The sequence below is a fragment of the Malus sylvestris genome, chromosome 17 (assembly GCF_916048215.2).
Source record: "Malus sylvestris chromosome 17, drMalSylv7.2, whole genome shotgun sequence".
NCBI classification, from domain to species: Eukaryota; Viridiplantae; Streptophyta; class Magnoliopsida; order Rosales; family Rosaceae; genus Malus; species Malus sylvestris.
The window spans coordinates 10,192,936-10,215,397 of NC_062276.1; the positions used below are offsets into that span (position 1 = coordinate 10,192,936).

Consider the following 22,462-nt stretch of genomic DNA (forward strand, 5'->3'; position numbering starts at 1 on the left):
TTTGGAAGATAGCCCCTGTGGTAGAAAAAACTTGGATTTAAATAATTTTTAATTCATTTCTTCTTTTCTTTTTTTAAATAATTTTTTTTTAAAATGTAAATTAATTATTTAAATAAAAGACATATATCTATATATATAAAGTGAGCATCCTAAAATGGTGAAACATTCAAAATACCATAAATTGTCCTTTAAGAATTTCATAAATTACAATTGAACCAAAAGAAGCTAAAGTATTTAACCATATTTTTATTTTGAATGAATTTAATATTTAAAATTATAGAAAAAAAAAACAAAACCTCCCACATTAGTGGGTGGTTTCACGTTTTTAATTCATTTCTTTTTTTTTAAATATTTTTTAAAAAAATATGTAAATTAATTATTTAAATAAAAAATATATAAAAATGTCAATTGCCACACGCGTATGCGTGTGGCAAGAGGCTAGTAAAGAATTAATTAATCGGTTGGATATTCGGGAGTCAAAAACTCGTTAATTTTATAAAGGCATTTTGAATTATTTGATTTATTATCCTGAATTTTAATGAATTATGTGATTTATTAGTTCCACCTCATTCTGTCGCGTCTCCTTAGAGAAACTCTGCTTCACCTGTAAGCTTAGTGGAGAAATGACAGAACCTCTAGTTTCGGGCATAAATCCTAACAAACTTAGACCACAGGGGTTTAAATCCGAATTTTTTTTACCACAGGGACCATTTATCCGATTTTGCCAACCTAAACCTAATGGAGGAATGACAAAAAGGCATAAATCCTAACAGACTTAGACCACAAGGGTTTAAATCCTAACAAACTGTCACCACAGGGGCTATCATCCGAATACCTTATGACCACAGGGACCATTTATCCGATTAGGCCTAATTTATACTTCATATTTTAAACAACTATATTTATGAGCTTTGAACTCTGAGAAAGTGGAAATTGGTTGACACTACTCCCGATAATCATTGACCTCAATTTTTTATATTTTTAACAATAATAAAAAGAAAAAAAAGTAATGTTAGGGAGACTAAATTTATAAACTAAATAATGTGTCACCAATAAAAATGAATACGTTTATCAACATTTAAGTGATAAATCAATCATCAACTTCCATGTCCTTTAGTTTTCAAAACTTTATCTATAAATTTAGTTTCACTAGCATTATCCAAAAAAAATATTGTTACAACATTTTCAAATGAGATGTCAAAAAATCCACGTGGACGGTTTGACATAAAAAAAGGAGATACCAAAATTCTACATAGATTAACATTTTCTACTTTGCTGTCAAATTTGAAAGCAACGGTAAAAATTTCCTTTTGTTGTATTATAGTGACAAGCCCACATATTTATTTATTATTATATTATGGGCCCACTTAATTATATAAATTATAAAAAAAAATTAATTTGACATCTCAACTAGAGTAAGCGACTTTTAAAATGTTATTTTGCCACAATAGCTATAAAAACGAAATTTGACATTTTAATTTAATATCTCCATCAGAGATAATCTTATAAATAAAATTACGTTACGACGCATAAAATTTGGCACCCTGACACTTTAACCAACTACATTGACGAATTTATTGAAATTGGTCCAAAGGTGTGGTAGCTAGCATGAAGGTGGAAAGAGAGTTCATGACACATACTATAATACAATCAAATTAACCAGAAAAACCTTAAAGTTGTAGCATTTTTCTTGCTTCCTTTGGTAGTTACATGTTCATGGCATCGTATGAATTGGAACCTCAACTCCTTTCCAAATGAAGGCTGTCTCAATTGATTAGGTCCCAAAAGTCACATAAGAAATGCCACTAGATGTAGCTTGAGCAAAAAGGCAGGGCTCATCAGAAAACCCAGCAGCACATCATGCTTGCTTGAAGCTCTTCTCACTTGAAAAACTTTCGGAATCCGTTGAAGATTGTTAGAGCTTTCAGTTCACCGCTTCTTATGTCCCTCAATCTCCTTCTCAGTATCTGAAACCAGTCACGACTTCGTAATCAGCCAAACAAAATAAGGCAGATTTTGCTATGAAGCACAACAGTAATGCATAATCCTTGCAGAAGACATGCAATCTCAGCCGGAACTTTTATTGTTTAAGTTCTTGAGCTCATAAGATCAACTCATTACTCATCCACAATTTTCAGTTATTCTTTTTTGAAAATCTCCGGTGATCACAACGTTTTCAGCTAAGGTAAAGCAGAAACATATGAGGCACAGAGCACAGAGTGAATCAAAGAAGCATTCACAAGAGCTAAGCTGTGTCAAAACTTAGATTAAAAGCACACAACAGATGAAACCTGCTTCAGTCTTATTAGAACAATCAATCTATAGAAAACGAAAGATGTAATTTTCTTACATATTGCGCACGAAATAGGATTCTCCGCTCACTAGTACTCAAGTCTACCGCTAGCTGTTTCAGAAACAACCTTCGGTTTAGTTGCTTTGGAGACGTCACATCCAAATCCATGGATCCACTTGCCTGTCAGCGAAAAATCAATCGTGGGTTTCAATGTTTAAATCTCTCAGCTTCAACCGACCTAGAGTGTTCATAGAGTCATGGACAGATGTAGAAATTCTGTTGCAAATCAGTCCCTCACCTGTAAGAATTTGTTATACTTTGATATGCTGGCTTCACAGGTGTCCAGTATAAACTGTAACGCTTCTTCCTCTATTTCACTGTATCGTAAATCCTTCTTCGCTGTAGATTTGTTTGATGCTGCAGCAGCCATCTACAGTAAAGAACTTTCAGATAATGTTCAACAATATGGAAACTTTGATTAACAATAGGAAGCTAAAACTGTCGCACCTCATCAAATTGTCCACTCATACTTGGAGGACTCACGGCTAAATAAGCGTACGCCATTAGCTCCAATGGCCAACCGGTGATTTGCATAGGGTAGCACTGAGATCTGCTTGATAAAAAATAAAGTTTGGTATCCCAGATTGGTACAACGTAAAGGAGGAACATAAATTTTGGAGATTCAACTGAAAGAGGGAAAGGAATGGAAAGAGTGACTGAAGACTAAGCATGATTTTTCTGAGCTATCGGGTACTCACGCTGACAATCCATACTTTCTCAAAACTTCCAACTTCTCCTTATAACATTTGTCGGATTTTGAAAGCGACAGTGGCAGCTCAACAGAATCTCTAGGGTTGGTGCCCTCCCTTGGAACAAACCCATAAGATAGCAACAGCTCTCCGTTAGATTTCTTTCCATAGGAAATGAAAACCTGCATTAAGTGACCAAAAGCATCACTAGAGGTCTTGATTTCTTTGCAACTTCAACAACGGATTTAGACCTAAAGTTGTGAAAAAAAATATTGTTTACCTGCTCACCTGGCTCATATGCCACATCTGTTGAAAAGACAACTCCCTGTGACGATTTATCATAATCCAAAAATGCGTCTACCTACACCAGTCAAATTAAGATGCACAATGTGAGTAAAATCTGTGCAGCTCATACTTCGGGTTGTGTTTATTAAAAGAGACTCATTGACAGACCTTACAACTATGATTCAGCATATCTGCCCAAGGAACCAACGCAACCTTTCCACCCAATGAGGGTAACCGAACCTGTGCTTAGGAGAAAGAAGATGTTGTGGTCATGTTTTCGACAAATCACTGTGCTTAGGAAATATCCAATATCACACTTCAACCTACTTCTGGATTTCATATCAGAATTTTAGACCTAGAAGCAGAGAAATTTTGAGTAATTCCTTCCAATTAATTGACGGTCACATCATTACACATCATAAATTTGTGCACTTTACTTATATTAACAACCAAATCGTCATCATCATCACACACTGAACACAATTTGACACCATTCTGCAGATACAGAAACAAATTTACGATGGCAGTGTCATTATCAACAGAATAGTTAACTCACCAAGCGGGAGAAAAGAATTCCAAATGACCATTTGAAGGTTTCAATGTTGAACACCTGTAAACAAAACATGGAGCGGAGTAAAAAAGTCGCACATGGTGAAAAAACGAAGAAGATATGTGGCTATATTCAACACTAGCAACACGCATTGAGCTCATCGTTTAAGTTTAATACCTCTTCAGGAAATAAAGCAGGATACTTGGAAAATATCCTCATCCTTAAATCGTTGTATCTGCACCAGAGAGGAATAAGTATTCAGCCCCATAACTACGAGATCATGATTCATGAAGTTGGACTCACCGAAGCACTATTATCATTCGAGAATAACATACGTCAAATATTTCAAATGAAGAAAATTATACTAACAAATACAAGGCCATACGTTCCAACAACATTAGTAACTCTTTCAATCGCCCGTTGCCTGATCTGTGATGCTTCCAAATACCGATCAAGTTCTTCGCGAGTCCTGAAAGGATACAATAAGGCTGTAGAAAAATCTGAGAGTAGACTCTTCCCAAAGTAAATGACAGACTCGTAAAATTCCGCCATCAAAACATGGAAAGGAGGTAGTTACTAGTTAGTTAGTACTTACCAATACAGAAGGGAATAAGGCTGTCTTGGTAGGGCAGAGATATAGTTGCTCCATCTAGAAGATTGAAGGTAACTTGCTTCACTGATCAGATAGGTTGCCAGAAATGGCCAATCAGGTACGCCGTTTTTCTTCAACACTTCACCAGCCTCACCGCAAGTCCATTCCTAACATTTACAAACACGGCAAAACAAGCACTTTCAGAATGGCTGCGCTTGGAATAACATTTGGCCGAAAAAGTTAAAATTGCTTATGGGTTATAAAAGCAGTTAGAAGTGCTTTCTAGAGAAGCACCTAGTTTTCAGAAAACACTTCCAAATGCTTTTTCAAAAATCACTTGAATTTTTAGTAAACATTTAATGTAATTCTATGAAAGCACTTATGAGCAGAAGTGTCTTCTAAAGAAGCATTTTCAACTGGAGTTGTACGCATAACACATAATTACTGGCAGTTAAACCACTATATTAAGGGGCCCGTTTCAGGCCTAAAAGCACTTCTGGAAACGTTTGACAGAAATTCTATATCTAAAGTGCTTTTGAATGACAAAACACTTTTAGTGCTTTGCCGAGAAGCGCCTACAAATGTATCTTCAAGTGGCACTGCTTTACCAAGAAGCACTTCCGGGCAAAACCGCTTATGAGGAGAAGTGCATCTTACATAAACACAAGTAAAAGTGCTTTCTAGAAATGCACGTCCAAACAGGAGTGTCCAATTCGTGCACAAAACATATAATTACCGGCATCCAAATTAAAAAGCAAAGAAAATTTAGAAGAATCTTACAGAGTCAGCAGTGATAAACAGAGAGGGAGGCACAAAGAGCAGCTTCTCCCCCTTCCTTATATTCTTCAAAGCAACCAGTCCCCTCTCCCCAACTTCCACTTTCTCTATCGCCATCTTCTGCGGCGGAAGCCCCGAATCCGTCAGCCATTTCTGCAGAGCAGAAGCGTTCTCCAAGGAGTCAATGTCGCAGCCCCACGGAATCTTCTGCGCCACCGTGGCCTTGGCGCCGTCGGTCGTGGAGACAGAGCACTGAACTGGGTTTCTACGGAAATTCAAAGGGAGCGAGTGGAATGTGTCGATTTTGTGTTGGGGGTGGAAGGTGGGGAGGAGAGTTGTCTGCAGAACTCTTGAAGCTTCAGCCATGGCTGTCGAAAGCGCAGAGAGTAAAAGAGAGGAGCCTTATCTGAGCGTTATGGTTTGGTTTGTGGTCGTTTTTGCGGTTAAGAAAAGGCGCCCTTTTATTATCACTCTCTGTTCATTTCTTTGTCTTGGGGTGAAAATGTATTTTTGGGTTTTTTTAAACGCAGTAACTCCTTACTAGTACTACGATTTAGTGTTTTTTTTTTTTTTGGGGTAGAAAGTTTACATGAGTGGATGCTTCAATATGTTCGTACTGTTACTATTATCGATACTTCAATTACATAATTATTGTTGCAAGTGGTCCTTTACCACAATGATAAAGAGGAGTGTTGCCCTTATATTACTGTGTAGGTTCAAACCCCGTTGGTAAGAATTGCAAGGGCATAAGCCCTTTGCCCAATTGCCCCCTTGTTTTCGAACTGCTAGAGCTGTTTTCTGCAGCCCAAAGGCTCTTTAATCCAATTGCCCTACCGCTGGAGATGCTCTAAGAACAATGAAAAGCGTACATAAGACAAATATGCCAAAACATAATCAAGATGTGAGACACGCAAAAGAAAATGTCGCAATTTAACAGTTACAAACTCATCAGAATTACGATTCAATTCCTATAGGAAATCTTTTTGAAATGTCATATGAAATTGTACGCATTTTCAATTTGTCATATAAACTAAAATTTTAAGCAATTTGTGATACCAACTTTTTGAAATCATTAATTTGTCATATCTCCCTAACTCCGTTAAGTTTTCCATCCAATATAAGTCATTTGCCTCGCACGTGACTTGTGTTTAGGGTTATTTCGGTCATTTTAATACCTTACTTCCCTTTTATTAAGTTGTATTCGACAAAAAAATTATAGGGTTTCTCAGGCAATGGAACAATATTTTTGATATGATAGCATAAAATGATCATGCAATGCACTCTCTTCTGTTTATTCCAAATATGTAATGATACACAAGTGGGAGTTCACATTTTAGCATGTCATGGGCTCTATAAATGAGAAACATGTTGATGTTTTGTGCCATATATGGAGTTGTAGATGCATATGCACTAAAAATTTAGGTGTTTGTACTAAAGAAAAGTTAAAAACTTGTGAAAAGATGTTAAAATAACCTAAATAACCCCAAACACAATTCATGTGCCCACACATGACTTATATTTGATGGAAAACTTAACAAAGTTAGATTGAGATGACAAATTAAAGATTTTGTAAAGTTGGTATCACATATTGCTTAAAATTTTAGTTTATATGACAAATTGAAAATTATGAACAAGTTCATATGACATTTCAAAAATTATGAACAAGTCCAACATTAAAACGTAACCAAGAGGTGACATGTGCCAACAAATGCAGTGGAACTCTTATCATTTTGATGGACTCAGCTAACTAAAAAGCAAAGAGCTTGAATAAGGAATGTCAAAATCCTATAACTTTATCAATCTTCCAAATATGTTGTTGGCTAATGCCACCCTCTTCTCCTGCAACTTCCCATCATTTCCACTAAAAAACCCAACGCTCAGAAATTCACCACTAAAATCCCAGAAGTTGACATTCTCAAAAAAGCTCAAAGTTTCAATCTTTTCTGCAACGCAGTTTTGCTAAACTTCAAGAGTAAATTGTAGCAATGGTCTCTCAACTTTAATTAAATTGGAGCAATGACCTCTCAACTAAAAATCCATTATCATTGATCCGTCAACTCATCAAACTATGTAGCTATGGTCCTTTTCGTGTTAAAATTTTGTCAAAATAAGTTATGTCGGAATGACCATTTCTACAATTAGGATCCCTCAATTCATCAAAACGTGTAGCTATGCTCATTTTCGTCAACTTTGTCGGAATTTTGTCAAAATTAGTTATGTTTGAAGGACCACTGCTACAATTGGGTTAAAGTTGAGGGACCATTTCTCCAATTGGATTAAATAAAGTTAAGGGATCAATGATAATAGATTTTTAGTTGAAGGATCATAACTGCACGTTTTGATGAGTTGAAGGACCAATGGTAATGAATTTTTAGTTGATGGACCATTACTCCAATTGAGTTAAAGTTACGGGACCATTGCTACAATTTACTCAAACTTCAATCTTTACATCTCAGAAGCAGAAGAGTCGTCTCCAAATTTGTCAAAGTACCTTGAATGGTAAGAAACCAGAAGCTCCAGTTTTAAATGAGGGGGAAAATGGCAGTGCTAGGAAGAACTGGACGACTTCAATTTTGCTGTTTGTGTTATGGGGGCACTCATGTTCTATATGCTCACTCTTTCTCCAAATCAGACTCCGGTATTGTGCAATTCACGTTTTAAGTGATGAAATCATAAAAGTGCTTTTGTTAGAGCATCTCTAATGGGAGTCCCTATTTAGGGACTCTCACCACGATTTTTTAGTACTCATTTCAGGACTTAAAAAGAATTTTTATGTCCTTAAAGGAATATTGCCTCCAATAGGAGAGTTCTTATGGTAGAATCCATACATTTAAGGTTTTTACAATTTTATTTGATAATTTGATTAGATGCACATTTTTTTAATTTATTTAACATTACGTTCTCGAAAAATATTTTTGTGAACATTTTAAGCAAAAAAATTCAAATTTGGACACCAATTTTTTTCTTCACAAAAATGTAACTAGATTGAGTGAATTGATTATGAGTGAACTGAGAATAAGAGATGAAGTTGTAGTGAGTTTTGGTTGGATAATTTGGTATTTATAGGAATGATGAGAGAACAACATGAGAGAGTAACTCAAATTGAAACTATTAATCTCTCAACGGAAGCAATATGAAAAGAGAAAAAACAAAATTGAAAACCAACATGAGAAAGTAACCTAAATTGAAACAGTTATTTAATTGGAACCGTTGATCTTTCAATGGTAAAAAAATTTAAAAAGCAGGAAATCAATCTAGACCTTCTATTTTAAATGGTTGAAAAAAAAATAAGGTCATGTGACTGGGACCCACACCTACTTTTCCACTTAAATTGTCCTATTAGGTCCACCATTTGAGTCCCTATAGAGTCTATATGGGGGTATATACACCAAGTATCTGGCAAGTCCCTATACTTTAGGGACTCACTTTCCGATCCATTGGAGATTCATTTTGTCTCTAGAGATGCTCTTAGCCTGTTTTGAAGTGCTTCTTTGAACTTTTAGAAGAAAAAAAAATCGAAGTGCTTGCTGGAAAAGTAGTTGAAGTGCTACTTTCAAAGTGCTTTTCTTTCTAACCCATAAGCATGTTTAATTGTCATGAAGCATTTTTGGTATCTGAAAGTGTTTTTAGCTATTCTAAAAGCATTTGTAAACAGGACCGAAATTAATTAGGCAGGATTCAATTTGGTTTGTTGAAGTAGTTGCGGTGTTTGCTAGAGCCTAGAAGCAAGGACATTTGATTGCAATCATGCTGTTATTCTTTTACATTTGTGTTTGTGTTTGGGTTCACTAAACTGCATCTGGAAGGTTTAATTTCATTGTTTCGTACTGAAACGGTTACTTCTGTCGAAAGACACTATTAATAGCAACAAGTGAAACTGCTAAAGGATGTTGCTTTCGAATTGAAGGAATAATCCCTAGCTATGATGTTATTTGAGGATTTCTTGGTTAAATGGCCATCCTGAAATGTATGATAGTTCAAAATGATAGTTCAATCAATTGATCTTTGCAATGTCTGCAAACTAGGCTCTTGGATTATCCTACATTTCACATTCTTAACGTACAGTCTTTTAACTTGGTTCTTTCAGTCAAGGGACATGTATTTCTTGAAGAAATTCTTGAATTTGAAGGGAGATGACGCTTTTAGAATGAATGAAGTGCTTGTGCCCATTTGGTACATAATGGGTTTCTTCCATCATCTTGAGTGTTTCTTGTCCCCCCCCCCCCCCCCCCCCCCATTTTTTTCTTTTGGTTTGCGATTCTATTTATTTACTCGGAAGGATTATAGTGGATAGTTATCAGTGAGTCAAATAACTTTCTTCTTAAAAAGCTTTTGATGTAACACAACGAATGATGCCTCTTGGCTTGAGCTACCTAAGAGTTCACATCTCTTCTTAAAACCATTGCATGAGTGCAATACTAATTAGCCAAGTAGAAGGGCCAACCTGAGAGTGAGGCAAAAGCTGAGAACGGGCTTAAACTTACCATTCGAAGACCAAGTCAGAGTCTGCTGGGAAAGCCTTTTACGAGTAGCATATATCAAAGCCATAAAGGATATGTATGATAGAGCAAGGATTGTCGTAAGAACTCATGAGGAACAAACCGAAAGTTTCTCCATAACTGTAGGGTTACATCAAGGCTCATCTTTAAGTCCTTACCTTTTTGCATTGGTAATGGATGAGTTAACGGAACATATTCAAGATGATATTCTTTGGTGTATGCTTTTCGCAGACGATATAGTGTTGATAGATGAAATTCAGGAAGGAATAAATGTGAAGTTTAACCTTTGGAGAGAAATGTTTGAATCCAAAGGTCTTCAGCTAAGTCGGTCAAAGATGGAGTATATGGAGTGCAAGTTTAGTTCAACCAGAGGCTCAAATGAGTTAGGGATGAGGATTGGAGACCAGGAAGTACCAAAGAGTGACTGCTTTCGCTATTTATGATCTATCTTGCAAAAGAACGGAGAATTAGATGGAGACCTCAACCATAGAATACAAGTTGGATAGATGACGTGAAAGCGTGCATCCAGCGTGTTGTGTGACTATCGTATGCTACTGAAGCTCAAGGGAAATTTTTATAGGTCGGCAATGCTTTATGGCACGGAATGTTAGATGGTGAAACATCAACACGTACATAAAATGGGTGTAGCGGAGATGAGAATGCTTCGTTGGATGTGTGGGCACACGAGAAATGATAAGATTATGAATGAGGATATCCGAGGTAAAATAGGAGTAGCCGAAATTAAAGGAAAGATGAGAGAAAATGGGTTACGGTGATGTGGACATGTGAAACGAAGGCCTACTGACGCTCCAGTTAAAATATGCGATTACGGGATAGAAGTTCAAGGTCGAAGAGGTAAAAGAAGACCTAGGAAGACTTGAGAATAGACTATAAGAAAAGACTTAGAGTACTTGGATATAACGGAAGATGTGACACAGTACCGAGCGCAATAACGTTCTAGGATTTATATAGCCGACACCACTTAATGGGAAAAGACTTTGTTGTTATTGTTTGTTATCCTATAATGTGCAGCTCAAGAAGCAAAGTTCCTGTCTGGCCTTTCTTGATACTTTCATGCTTTGGCGGGCCATACGCTCTTCTTCCCTATTTTGTACTGTGGAGACCACCGCCACCTCCTGTCGATGAAAGTGAGCTCACAAGAAGGCCTCTCAACTTTCTTGGATCCAAATTAACTGCTTGGGAAAGAAACTTTTCACTTCCTGTTCACACTCAACTTTCTGGAAGATACCGTTTAGCATCAGACGGAAACATTCAACCGATCTTACAATTTGATATTTCCTTTGTTTCTCCCTCCTTTTATGTTGTAAACTTGTATTTACTCATCGATAAATGACGATCATTGAAGTGACAATCTGAATATTTTCGCGTAAATAGTTGAAACATAGTCGTAGTAACATTGATTTTTTCGATATGATTTTTCGATCATTGTAAAATGGAACTCCGTTTTGGGTCTACAACGATATGACTGCCCGGAAATGGTGACTGTTTTGTTGATGTGTACATTTCTCTTAAGTTCAAGCTCTGAATCCCTCTAGGGAGAGTTCATTTGGTGCAAAATATTCAAACGCCTCCATTTCTTTTCGCAGGTTCGACGAAGGTTCTTGGCTTCTGTTCTTATCGTTGGTGCCACTCGTAGGCCCTGCTCTATATCTCGTCTTACGGCCATCGCTACCAACCGAGAAAACGTCACTTAGCCCTACTGAGCCGAAGTAGTAACTGAAACCTCTGCATGAACATCATTCGCATGGCACCGTGACACAAGACGGGTACAGATTATAACTCTGCAGACAAGGAGCATATACCGTCATTCAGAAACTTACTGAGATATGAACTCCCGGTAAGCACACCGCCGGACACGCTTAGAGGACGAATTATACCTGTCATTAGCTTCTCATACAAACACAACTCAAATCATCCTCCTGATTGGAGATTCATTGAATTGTATACATGACAACGATTCGTGTTGTAACGACCACTTAACAAAGTTGTTAACATACCATACAGATTCGTGGTCTCGTGTTTGTGTTGTAATACTGTTTTCGAACACAGTTACGTAAAGTTGTGCTAGAGCATTATGCTTTCTAACTATCACGTGAAACATGCTATACCTATTCCTTGCCCATGAAGGTTTTAACCACATACACGCATCAAACTAAACATCTGCAATAGCAGCACTGAATCACTGGAATTTCGAAAAATTTAAACCGAAAAATATCTAAAAATCAAGAACAATGTAGCACAGCAGAGTAAAAGAGACATTAGCCGTTCGTGTTCAAGCATACAACTTGTTGAGCTCATTTTTGAACTTGGCCTTGATCTGTTCTCTCTTAATCTTCATAGCAGCAGTAACCAATCCGGACTCGGGTGTCCAAGGCTCAGGCAGCAACCGAATCTTGGCAGGAAGTTCGAACTTATCCAATTTCGATGCTTTTGCTACCTGTAAAGATGCTAGAAATTTATTTATGGAACGAAAGGATTCAACTCTTGCCCAATCGTCTACTAGGTTATAAGGATGGATGGACTGACCTTGGAGAGGGATTGCTGAACCTCACTGACTGTTTCAGCTTTTTCACACAGCTCGGGAAAATCATTATACTGGACACCGGCTTCCTGTGCCCACTTCTCGAGGGCCTGACATGCAGGGACAATTAGAGCTACGCAATAGTTGTGTGAGGGATCTGCATATGCCATGATGTTGTCCACATAATTACTTGATGCTAATGCTGCTTCAACCTGCAGCAGGTCAGTGACGAATTTAATTAGTACTCCGGAGAAGAAAATTTATTGGGAGCGTTCATTTGGAAACATAATTTATCAGAAGTAGTACGAAACTTATAAAGGCACCTTTCCAAGGGAAATGTACTCTCCATGCTGGAGTTTAACGATATCCTTCTTCCTATCAATAATTTCAAGGCATCCATCAGGATGAAACATTCCAATGTCACCAGTATAAAACCAACGCATGCCCTTCTCATCAACCTGCAGCATGTAACGAGTCACTAATCATTAGGGCCTGTGAGGAGTGACGATCATGAAGCAAAACAGGTACACACACAAAAAGACGTACAGGATCTTTAGAATTTTACCTTAAACACCTCATCAGTCTTTTCTTGGTTCTTAAAGTAACCAGCAGTTACACTGTATCCCCCGACTACAATCTCCCCACGAGGCATAGGCTTGTCAGATGACAAGTATCCTCCTTCTTTCCAAGAAACAAGCTGCATTATCAAATAAGGATAACTGTCATATTGAACTCTTCAAAATCCTGCCTGGTACATCTCACATAATATACGATGATATATCATCCTGTAAGAAAAAGGAAGCGGTACTCTGAGAACAAAAGCTAGAATAACTGAAAAATGTGCTGGCCATGACACACGGTAAATTCTCTCCTGTTAAACATCCTGCTCTGATCATAAACTTCCAGCAATTTTTTTTCCAGGAATTAGTACCTTAATGTATCCACAAGGAAGGGGAGGACCAACACGGCCCACAGTTGTGTCATCCGCCTCGGAAAACGTAGCTCCAGCAAATGTTTCTGTCAAACCATATCCTTGCCCAATAGGAGCCCTGTTAAAAAACAATGGCATACAAATTAAATACGTTGCATGCACGATAAGAATCAACAGAACCTTTGTGACAATACTGACCAGACATTGATAAAACTAAAAGAATAGGTATAGATACTGATCCTAACACGGTAGAAAGATCAATGTTGATTCTAACTGTTGTAAACAAAGGGATGTTAACCCATTGGACATATCGTGTTCTGTTACCAATATTAGAATAAGAATATAAAGCACTTCCTGCCATGAAATTTCATTTTCCTTGATCAGATATCTGGTTATCTCGAAGGAAAAATAAAATGAAAATAGGTTATTCTTCCAACTATCTGGTTATCTCAAGATGAGAGAGCAATTACCCCATGCAAATATTGATGAATCGCTGTGAATCACCAGACAGAGGAGCACCACCACAGAGCATAAAACGAATGCGTCCTCCAAGTAATGAGCGTATTTTTTTGAAGACAACGACATCCCACAACATCCTTTCCAAACCCCAAGCCCCAAACCAGCTTCCTTCTACAGCCGCCAGTCGCCGTCTAAACCCAAGATTAAAAAGATTCTTAGCAAAGCCCCCCTTCTCATCAACCTGTAATACACCGTAGTGATTAGTGCAAGCTCAACCTTTGTGACTGAATCTATATAAGTGAATAACAGATGCTATACAACCGCATACAAGGTGAATAATATCAACTTCACCTTTTTCAGAACTCCATCTCGAACACGATCTAAAATAGCAGGAACTGCTGTCATGATGGTTGGCTGTAACATAGTTGCATCTCCCTTGGTTCCTTTTTTAACTTTATTTGAAGTGTCTGTTAAAGTCAATGCTGAACCATAACCAATTGAACAGCCTGCAGCCAGCATCACAGACTGGACAACCACAACATGATTACAATTTAACATTTGTACAGTAGTAGTGTAATACAAATACGAAAACAAGCATACCTCAGCTGCCAATTCGAAAACATGAGCCAAGGGCAAGTATGCCAGGTAGACATCAGCACTACCGAGACTCGGAACCACTGTCATAACCGCTGCAGTAGTGGCTACAACGTTGCCATGAGTTATCATGACTCCCTATATCATTACACACCAGATCGTGTTAAAGGAAAATAAACAACATTGGGTTTTAGAAAATAAATAGTCATGTTCGGATACATCGCACACTATGTTATTCAAATAACGATGATGCCACATGGCCAGATAGAAATTCTTAGATCATAATAAGTACTCAAGTTTTTAAACTTTGGGAATCTACAATTTAAAAGAAGACACACTAATAAATATTGTTTTTCACAGATGGCCAAATGGAAAGATTTCCAAGACCATATTCTGGTTCAGCTTTACTGCTCAAATAGAAAACAATAAATTTGCAATGAAGGGCTAGTGAAACAAACCTTCGGTAGACCTGTACTTCCACTTGTATACATAATAACAGCAATATCATTCTTGGAAGGTAAACTTGGAGGAACACGACTCTCTTGTCCAAGCTTCTCAACTTCAGAAAAGGATGCAACTTTCAAATCGCCCATACTCCCAGATACAATAGCATCTGAACTTCCCTCATCTTCAAAATAAATAACATTTTGAATGGTGTTTAGGCTTGAGGTTATAGCAGCCAACTTCTTCAACTGCTTGGAATCACAGATCAATGTCGAAACTTGGGTCTGTCAAAGTATAAAAGCTCTATATGAGGACAATCCATGTTCTCCATTTTCAGTCATTATAGGTAAACAGTACTATAACCGGTTAAATAAATTTAATAAACTCGTAAAGAATAGAAAAGCAGGGATTTTGCCACACACCTCATTGAGGGAGTGAATTAACGCATCCTCTCCTAGCGAAGCATAAATGGTGACAACGGTGATATTTTGCCGGAAGAATCCCTGGAATCAAAACCAACTAATTTTAGAACTGGCCATGCACTTGCAAGTCCTTAGACAAAAAAATAGAGAAATTTCCAAGAACGACAACGGACACCTCAAGGCAGACAAAGAAAAAAAATAATGAAAGGTACCTGAAAGGCTATAAACCACTCTGCACGGGTCTCTGAAAAAATTGCTGCACGGCTATCCATATTATGACCTAACTTAATAAGCCCAGATGCAAAGTTGCAAGCACGATCAAACACTTCTCCATAAGATTGCCATTCATACTCTCCCATGTGAAGCTTCTCAAACTTCCTTCCATCGCTAGCTGTAACAAATTCCCTTCCAATAAACTTCCTTGTTCCAAGGAATCGATTATGCAAGTACTTTTTACAAGATTGTTCAAAAAGGGCTGCCATGGTTGTGGCTCCTTTCTGAGGAACTTCAACCAACTCAGTTTCTCGAGCATTGCGCATTGCATAACCTGCCTCACCACTAACTTCAACTGGAACTCCTCTCTGCTTCCCCCTTTTCTTTCCCCCAAACACAGTGGACAGAAATGCAGGTATAAGTACGGCAACAACAACAGCGCCAACAATGCCGTATGTTCCATAGCTTTTCAGAACTGACAAGTGATCATCAGCAACCAAGTTGTCTTGCACCGACACAATTTTCTCAGAATCCTCCATCGCTAAATGTTTATTAATAACAAATAACTCCTCCCTCAATAGACCAAATAGTTACCTAGTATAGATGACACTGATTAGTAATATCATCAATAGCTACAGGCAGTTAAATAAGGAAATAAATTCTATTGTTAGAAAAAAATTGCAGACGTCCACTAATCTGTGTGGACGAAAAAAAAGATTGCAATGTCTAAAGTTAGTGTCACTACTATAGTACCATTCCATCTATATCTCATGTACACAACATATAACTAAATCTGATTCCACCGTACAAGAGCAAGTTGTCACCCACATGGAATGCACAAATGAGAAGTGCTACATTTCATAACTTTCTTCTCAGCAAACCACCGAGCCGATTCTGCGACTTCCACAGTTGCAAATAAAAAACCGAATTAATCATAAACAACTTCCATCCAAATGAATTCCTCATTTCCAAAACACTACCAGCCCGAAAAAAAAATAATATGATCTAAAATATATTTCTTCCTCCGGTATTAAAACCAAACAGTGATCCCACACGTAATCGAAACCCAGATGGCAGAAAGTCCATATATTTCTTCCTCCGGTATTAAAACCAAAGAATATAACCCAAAACCCATGATCTAAAATTGTTGAATTCGATCAAATGCTCACTCGAACATGATCAGACGGGCAGCCACCCCACCTCACTATTAGCAAACACAATCAACAGATTCCCATACAATATCACAGAAAAATAATAAATCAATAACCCAATTGCCTCATAAACCCACAGATTATCACACGAAAGTATTCTGCATCAACTAGAAAAAACAATCAACCTTTAAATAAACCAAATCTTAACAAAAACAACAGTATTTATCATCACCAAGAGAAAATAGTGCAAAAAAAATATGGGTCTGAGATTAAAACATGAAAAAACCCCGAAAAGTTCACCTCTGGAATCGAAGAAGGCGATTGCAATGGAGAAGGAACAATCTTTTGAGCATGGAAAAAAGCAGAGCAGGGTATCGAAGGTGGCAGCGAGCCAGATGACTCGGCTCTTTTATGCCACCGTATTTATAGTAAAATTACGAAAACGACACTGCTGAATTCAATGGACTTTGGAATCAGCGAGGGGTGCTTTCGGTAATTTACTCTGTCGGACATGCTTTCCGTTTAGCTTCCAACCGTAGGGTCCAAAGTATAAAATAAAAAGAGTTTTGTTAAACTTGTGAAATTCATCATATTAATTGTGAAAAAAAAATAAAAATTTATTGACGGCTTGTCTCGTTTGGATTTGTCATGTAATTTGAATTTAATATTTTTTAAACAAGCTCTTTCTTTTTATTACCGGTTGCTAAATACAGATGTAACTGAGATCTCGTAGGATCATGATATTCTATGATAATCTTTCTTATCCTTTAAGTTTATGTCTCCTTGTAAAAATAAATAAAAAATCGGATGTTTCCGGAAACAGAGAAAATAAAATAGAATACTTCCAGGGACAAGCAACCGCCACGAGGCGGACGGCTGGCGTATTGAGTGACGTATCGAGAAGTGACACGTGAGCGATTACATAACCTGTGTTTTACTAAGATTTTGTAATCTGGTTTCGGTATTTTTCGTTCCACATTTATTGGAGCTTTTGATATTAATTTGGTAAAAAAATATAAAAATAAACTTACGTAGTCTCAAGCATTAGGCGTAATTTAATGAAGTGGACTAATTCTAACAATGGCTCACAAAATTGTATTTACGTCGAATGTGTTTTAGTCCAACCCTTAAGCCGGACTAAATACAAATCCGGTTTAATATTCTGAGTAAGAAGTTCCGGTCTGATATTATTTTCCATTTGTCCAATGCACGTCGTACACAGGAGCATAATAAAATTTACTAATTCTCAGATCAATTTGTAGAGAAGTCCACTGGCAATGTGGCACAAGCCTCGATGGTACATACATTCTCATTCAATGTGTCAATCTTAGTGAGAATCTTGTACAATTTAAACCAGCATGATCCCACACTCCGTAATTTAGATTATTTTAGAATGCCGCTCGAAACCAAAAAGAAACTCGGTATTTCTTGTAAATCCTGTATGATTTGGAGAAAATACAAATCATACAGGATTTACAAAGAATAAGAAAACCTACAATGCAGTTGCATTAACCAAGCACAAGACTCAAACTGTCTCCTATCCTATTTGCTAGCAAGGGAAGCAAGACCAACATAATTTCAACCAAATCTTATATCACTCGAATCATAGGCCTGTTTGGAAATGCTTCTTTTAAAAAACACTTACGCTCTTAAGCGCTTTCAATAAGAGCACTTCTTTTTGGAGTACATTCAAATGTTTAAGAAGCACTTTCAACTTTTTCTGTCAAACATTTGGTAATCTGAAAGAAATTTTTGTAACCAAAAAGCGCTTAAAGTTATTTAAAAAGCACTTCAAAACAGGCCTGTAATATATCTAGACATATTTATATTAGTTATGTCAACTCACGGAAAGTAGCTGTATATTAACAAAAGAGTTAAAACTAATTTGAATATTTCACACTGTGCACACTATAGAGAAACCAATGCAACGAAAGATAATAGGCAGATAACTCTAGTCTAGGCTGATTCTACCAAAAATATGTTACAACATAACAGTAAGTTTCTAAATCCCAACATACGACGACAATAAGATGCCTAACTGATAAACGACAGAAGTCTCTAAATTAGTGATGATCTAACTTTGGTTGTCCGTGCGATAGAGTAAACCATCGAACAAACTAATGGTTGATTTGATCTCCTAGCTTAGAGCCTCTTGCAGTAACCTGCATGCAACACCTATTGGAAAGCTTAAGCATAATTCTACCTTCCGTAGGGATGGTAACGACTACTCCCACCATAACCTGCCCTACTACCATACATGCCTCGAGGCCCACCATAAGTAGCAGCAGGACCTGAATCATAGCCATCACCAGAGCCTGAACCATCGTAACCACCATAGCCCCTAACTTCATGCCCATATGCACCTAACCCACTACCATCATATCCCCCACCAAGCCCTTCACCGTAGGAACCAAAGCGACTAGGATAGCCGAATGATGACCCCCCACGATAACCAGAAAAGGCACCTCTAAAACCACCTCCAAAATCAGTACTATCTGGATATCCACCATAATCACCAAACCTACTGCCAAAACGTCCAAGTGACCTATAAGGAGGAGGGCCATAACCACCAGGACCAAAACTACTCATGGGGTCGCCAAATGCACTGAATCTATCATTGTAAGGGTGTGCCCTAGAGTCAGTACCAAATGCAGGAACACGTGCTGGGTTTGAGGCCTTCTTTGGTTCAGCCTTCTTGATCTCAACCTACAATAAAGAAGTGAGTTAACCTAGGCTTTTATACTTAGCAAGTTTTTTGTAGGACTTGGATTTATGTAGAGGGAGAAAACCCTGCATTCAAGTTCAGTAGTCCACTAATGATGAAATCCGGATAAAACTAGGTTGACTGAAACTATGACAAACGTATACAACAAAAATCTCACAATTCTGATAATACTTTAAAGGAAAACCTTCAAATATTTCTTTATACATAAGACGCCCATAATATATACCCAACACCATGAATGACTGTTGCCAATAACTCACCTGTGTACCTGCCATATCAATCCTATTTCCATTTGCGAGAGCATTATCAACATCATGATTGCTGTCAAATACAACAAATCCAAATCCTCGAGGGCGCTTAGTGACATGATCACGTATGATCTCATGCTCCACCACCTTACCAAATTGTGAAAAGAAGCTTTTGAACTCATCTGATATTCAAATGGACAATTTGAGTTAGAAGCGAACAATTCATCAGTTGTGCAACGAAAAAACATAGCATTAGTAAACATCCCACAAAAGAAAAAGAATTACAACAAACCTTCAGTAAAGGTCGGTGGAATCCCGCCAACAAAAATTTTCTTTGTTTTGAAATCATTTCCCTGACCAGCACCTTTTGGAATGGTTCTCTTTATCTCAACCTGGTTGAAATTGACCACAAAAATATGTAAAAGAAAAATCCTAAAAGAACATTGAAATCAATTTAACAGTGGAAACGTCAAGAAGCTTTAATCTGAATACAAACTTCATATCAACTGTCACAATTTGATAAAAATAACCTCAATATTTACTAATCGAATCTAGACATTGTACTGCAGAACAGGCCTACATATATTTGCTAATAGAAGGAGCAATTCCTTATCTTTATGGATATTAAAAGGAACACCAATTCCATATAATGTCCGTTGCATTCATTCTCAATCAAACAGACCAATGAAGCATTCAACACTTAAGTGAACTAAACAATTCTCTATACAACCAATCATAACAAAAGAAGGAAGAGGATGCTGCTTACCTGCTTTCCGTTGATCACATGAGTCTCTTCAATTAATTGGTCAACAACAGCAGGATCCTCATAGGTGATGAACCCGAACCCCCTAGGTCGACCAGTTTCGCGGTCTTTCATGATCACAGAGTCAATTATCTCCCCATACTTCTCAAAGTACTGAACGAAGGTATCTGTAACCAGATAATACAACAAACACATTGCAGGTAGATATGAGCAAAATTCGACGATAACCCATCAAAATTTTAAAGCAAAACAAGGATGCAAGCTGTCAACAAAGTCCATTGAACATCATAATTCACCAAAATTCATACCAATTGTAGTTAAAATCATACTAGAAAGCAAAAAATCATAACTTTCAAAAAACCCATCAAAATTTCGATAGATAATCTTGATAGAAACTGTTAATTAAAGCTAAAACCCCATAAAATGGCGGAACTAAAGAAAACCCATAAAAGTTAATAGAAGGAATCTTACTCAAAGTGGTGTCTTTGGCTAAACCACCGATGAAGATCTTTCTGCAAAACAAGAACACACAAAATATACAACCCATTAGCTTATTATCACAGTCGGAGATGAAACAACCCTTAGAGAGAGAGAGAGAGAGAGAGAGAGAGAGAGAGAGAGAGAGGAAGAACCCGGGGCTAGCACCATCGCCGGAGAGAGGGTTATAGTTACTCTTCTTGGAAGCCATGTCCGTCGGGATTTGAGTGGTCGAAGATCCTGAAATTACCAGCGAATTCTGGTTTTTTGGAGCCAACAAGGAACCAAAAAGTGAAAAAACACACTATGTGCTCATTATCTGTAAAGCAAAGGGGAAGCAAGCGATCAGAGTTTGAAGGCTAGGGTTGGGCCTGGGCCTTGAGTTTGGGCCTCAGGTTGTTGAATACTGATCAATTTTGTAATATTGTACTGGGTTAAATTAATATGAAAACTAATAAAAATGGTTTCAAAACTTTGACTTTTAACGATAAGGATAAAATAAAAGGTAAAGTGAATAGTACCAGGATTGACTTTTTAGTGTAAAAATGCGGTTTTTCATTAAAATTAACATTACCGAGAGTTTTTCGTTAAAGTTCCCTAAATTAATTCCTAAGTAATTAGAACATTTCCAAATGAAATGTTAAAACTGTCACATAGATATATAACAATAAAAAATAGCAGCAAACTCTTTTCAACTGAGCTTTCAGTTTCCTACGTGGTGCTAAGTCATTTGAAGGCAAGTCGTTCTGCTGTCAAATTTGACAGCAAGTGTCAAATCCATTTAATAATTTTTTTAAAAATGTGATGCAATATATAATAAATGTTATTATGTGTTTCACGTATTTGGTTGATTATCTCAATAATTTGATCCTACAAAAAGAGAAAAAAAAATTATAAAATGATATTATTAATTAACATATTAGGTGGAGCAAAAATTGTATAAATGTCAAATTGCCACATAAGGCATCAAACATTATTTTGATGTTTTAAATTTGACATCTCTTTGGAGATGGTATTATACTTTCACCCAATTTTCTTTATTTGTCTTATTTTAAAACAAAATTATTATCTTTATTTTTGTCTCAACCCACAAATCACAATTGATACTTGTATACAAGAATAATTTAAAATAATATTAATGGATCATAGTCTGTAGTGGTAAGTGGGACAATGAAGAATAAATTTAAATCATTTTGATTATTATTTATTGAGTTCTATGGGTTTACTAAAATATCATTTTGATTATTATTTATTGTGTTCTATGGGTTTACTAAATGTAAGTGCGAGAGTCATTTAACCTTTTAAACTTTCTCTGTAATACGTATAAAATAGGAAAAGTGTTATCTCCCGTTAAAATTAGTACTCAAAGAGGTGTAAGTTTAAATTATTGCTTGGTTAATTAACCATTTGTCTTATTTTTTTATTTTTTTATTTTACAAACGATATTATTTACACTAAGCGGGTGGGGGTGGGCTTAGCCCGACAATAAACTAACAATAATGTGCTCCAAAATCGCCTTTGGCGAGAATCGAACCTAAGACCTCTTACTTACAAATGAAGAGAGATACCATTAGACCGTGATACTACTAAGTGACAATTAACAATTTGTCTTAAAACAAACATGAAAGAGGAATACATGTCAAACACACTAAAGAAGTCAACTGGTCAATCAAACATTTATCAAATTAGGACTTGTTTGAAAGTGCCCTTAAAATGATTGAAAGCGGTTTTGATGAAAGTGCTTTTGA

General features: G+C 36.9%; 3 protein-coding genes and 1 pseudogene across 3 annotated transcripts; 1 reads left to right on the top strand and 3 right to left on the bottom strand.

The window, feature by feature from the left end:
• Positions 1-1,551: 1,551 nt before the first annotated feature.
• On the bottom strand, positions 1,552-5,689 carry LOC126610805 (ribulose-1,5 bisphosphate carboxylase/oxygenase large subunit N-methyltransferase, chloroplastic). Its single transcript, XM_050278942.1, has 12 exons — positions 5,250-5,689; positions 4,473-4,636; positions 4,263-4,346; positions 4,055-4,112; positions 3,884-3,937; positions 3,496-3,567; positions 3,323-3,403; positions 3,052-3,224; positions 2,801-2,903; positions 2,592-2,723; positions 2,351-2,473; positions 1,552-1,967 (listed from the first exon to the last, which is right to left on the bottom strand). Exons 1-12 carry the CDS (start codon positions 5,610-5,612, stop codon positions 1,881-1,883), a joined length of 1,494 nt encoding a protein of 497 aa, XP_050134899.1. The 5' UTR covers positions 5,613-5,689; the 3' UTR covers positions 1,552-1,880.
• Positions 5,690-7,056: 1,367 nt separating this feature from the next.
• LOC126610810 (uncharacterized) lies at positions 7,057-11,513 on the top strand (annotated as a pseudogene).
• A 339-nt stretch (positions 11,514-11,852) lies between these two features.
• Positions 11,853-16,967, bottom strand: LOC126610803 (long chain acyl-CoA synthetase 8-like). Its single transcript, XM_050278939.1, has 12 exons — positions 16,802-16,967; positions 15,350-15,944; positions 15,138-15,218; positions 14,730-14,999; positions 14,278-14,409; positions 14,029-14,202; positions 13,689-13,918; positions 13,219-13,336; positions 12,853-12,984; positions 12,611-12,745; positions 12,293-12,499; positions 11,853-12,203 (listed from the first exon to the last, which is right to left on the bottom strand). Exons 2-12 carry the CDS (start codon positions 15,887-15,889, stop codon positions 12,039-12,041), a joined length of 2,184 nt encoding a protein of 727 aa, XP_050134896.1. The 5' UTR covers positions 15,890-15,944; positions 16,802-16,967; the 3' UTR covers positions 11,853-12,038.
• A 1,376-nt stretch (positions 16,968-18,343) lies between these two features.
• Positions 18,344-21,036, bottom strand: LOC126610809 (heterogeneous nuclear ribonucleoprotein 1-like). The gene is made up of 6 exons (XM_050278946.1): positions 20,870-21,036; positions 20,709-20,749; positions 20,241-20,404; positions 19,767-19,866; positions 19,487-19,656; positions 18,344-19,207 (listed from the first exon to the last, which is right to left on the bottom strand). The coding sequence occupies exons 1-6, from the start codon at positions 20,923-20,925 to the stop codon at positions 18,701-18,703; spliced, it is 1,038 nt and encodes a 345-aa protein (XP_050134903.1). The 5' UTR covers positions 20,926-21,036; the 3' UTR covers positions 18,344-18,700.
• Between the last annotated feature and the right edge of the window lie 1,426 nt (positions 21,037-22,462).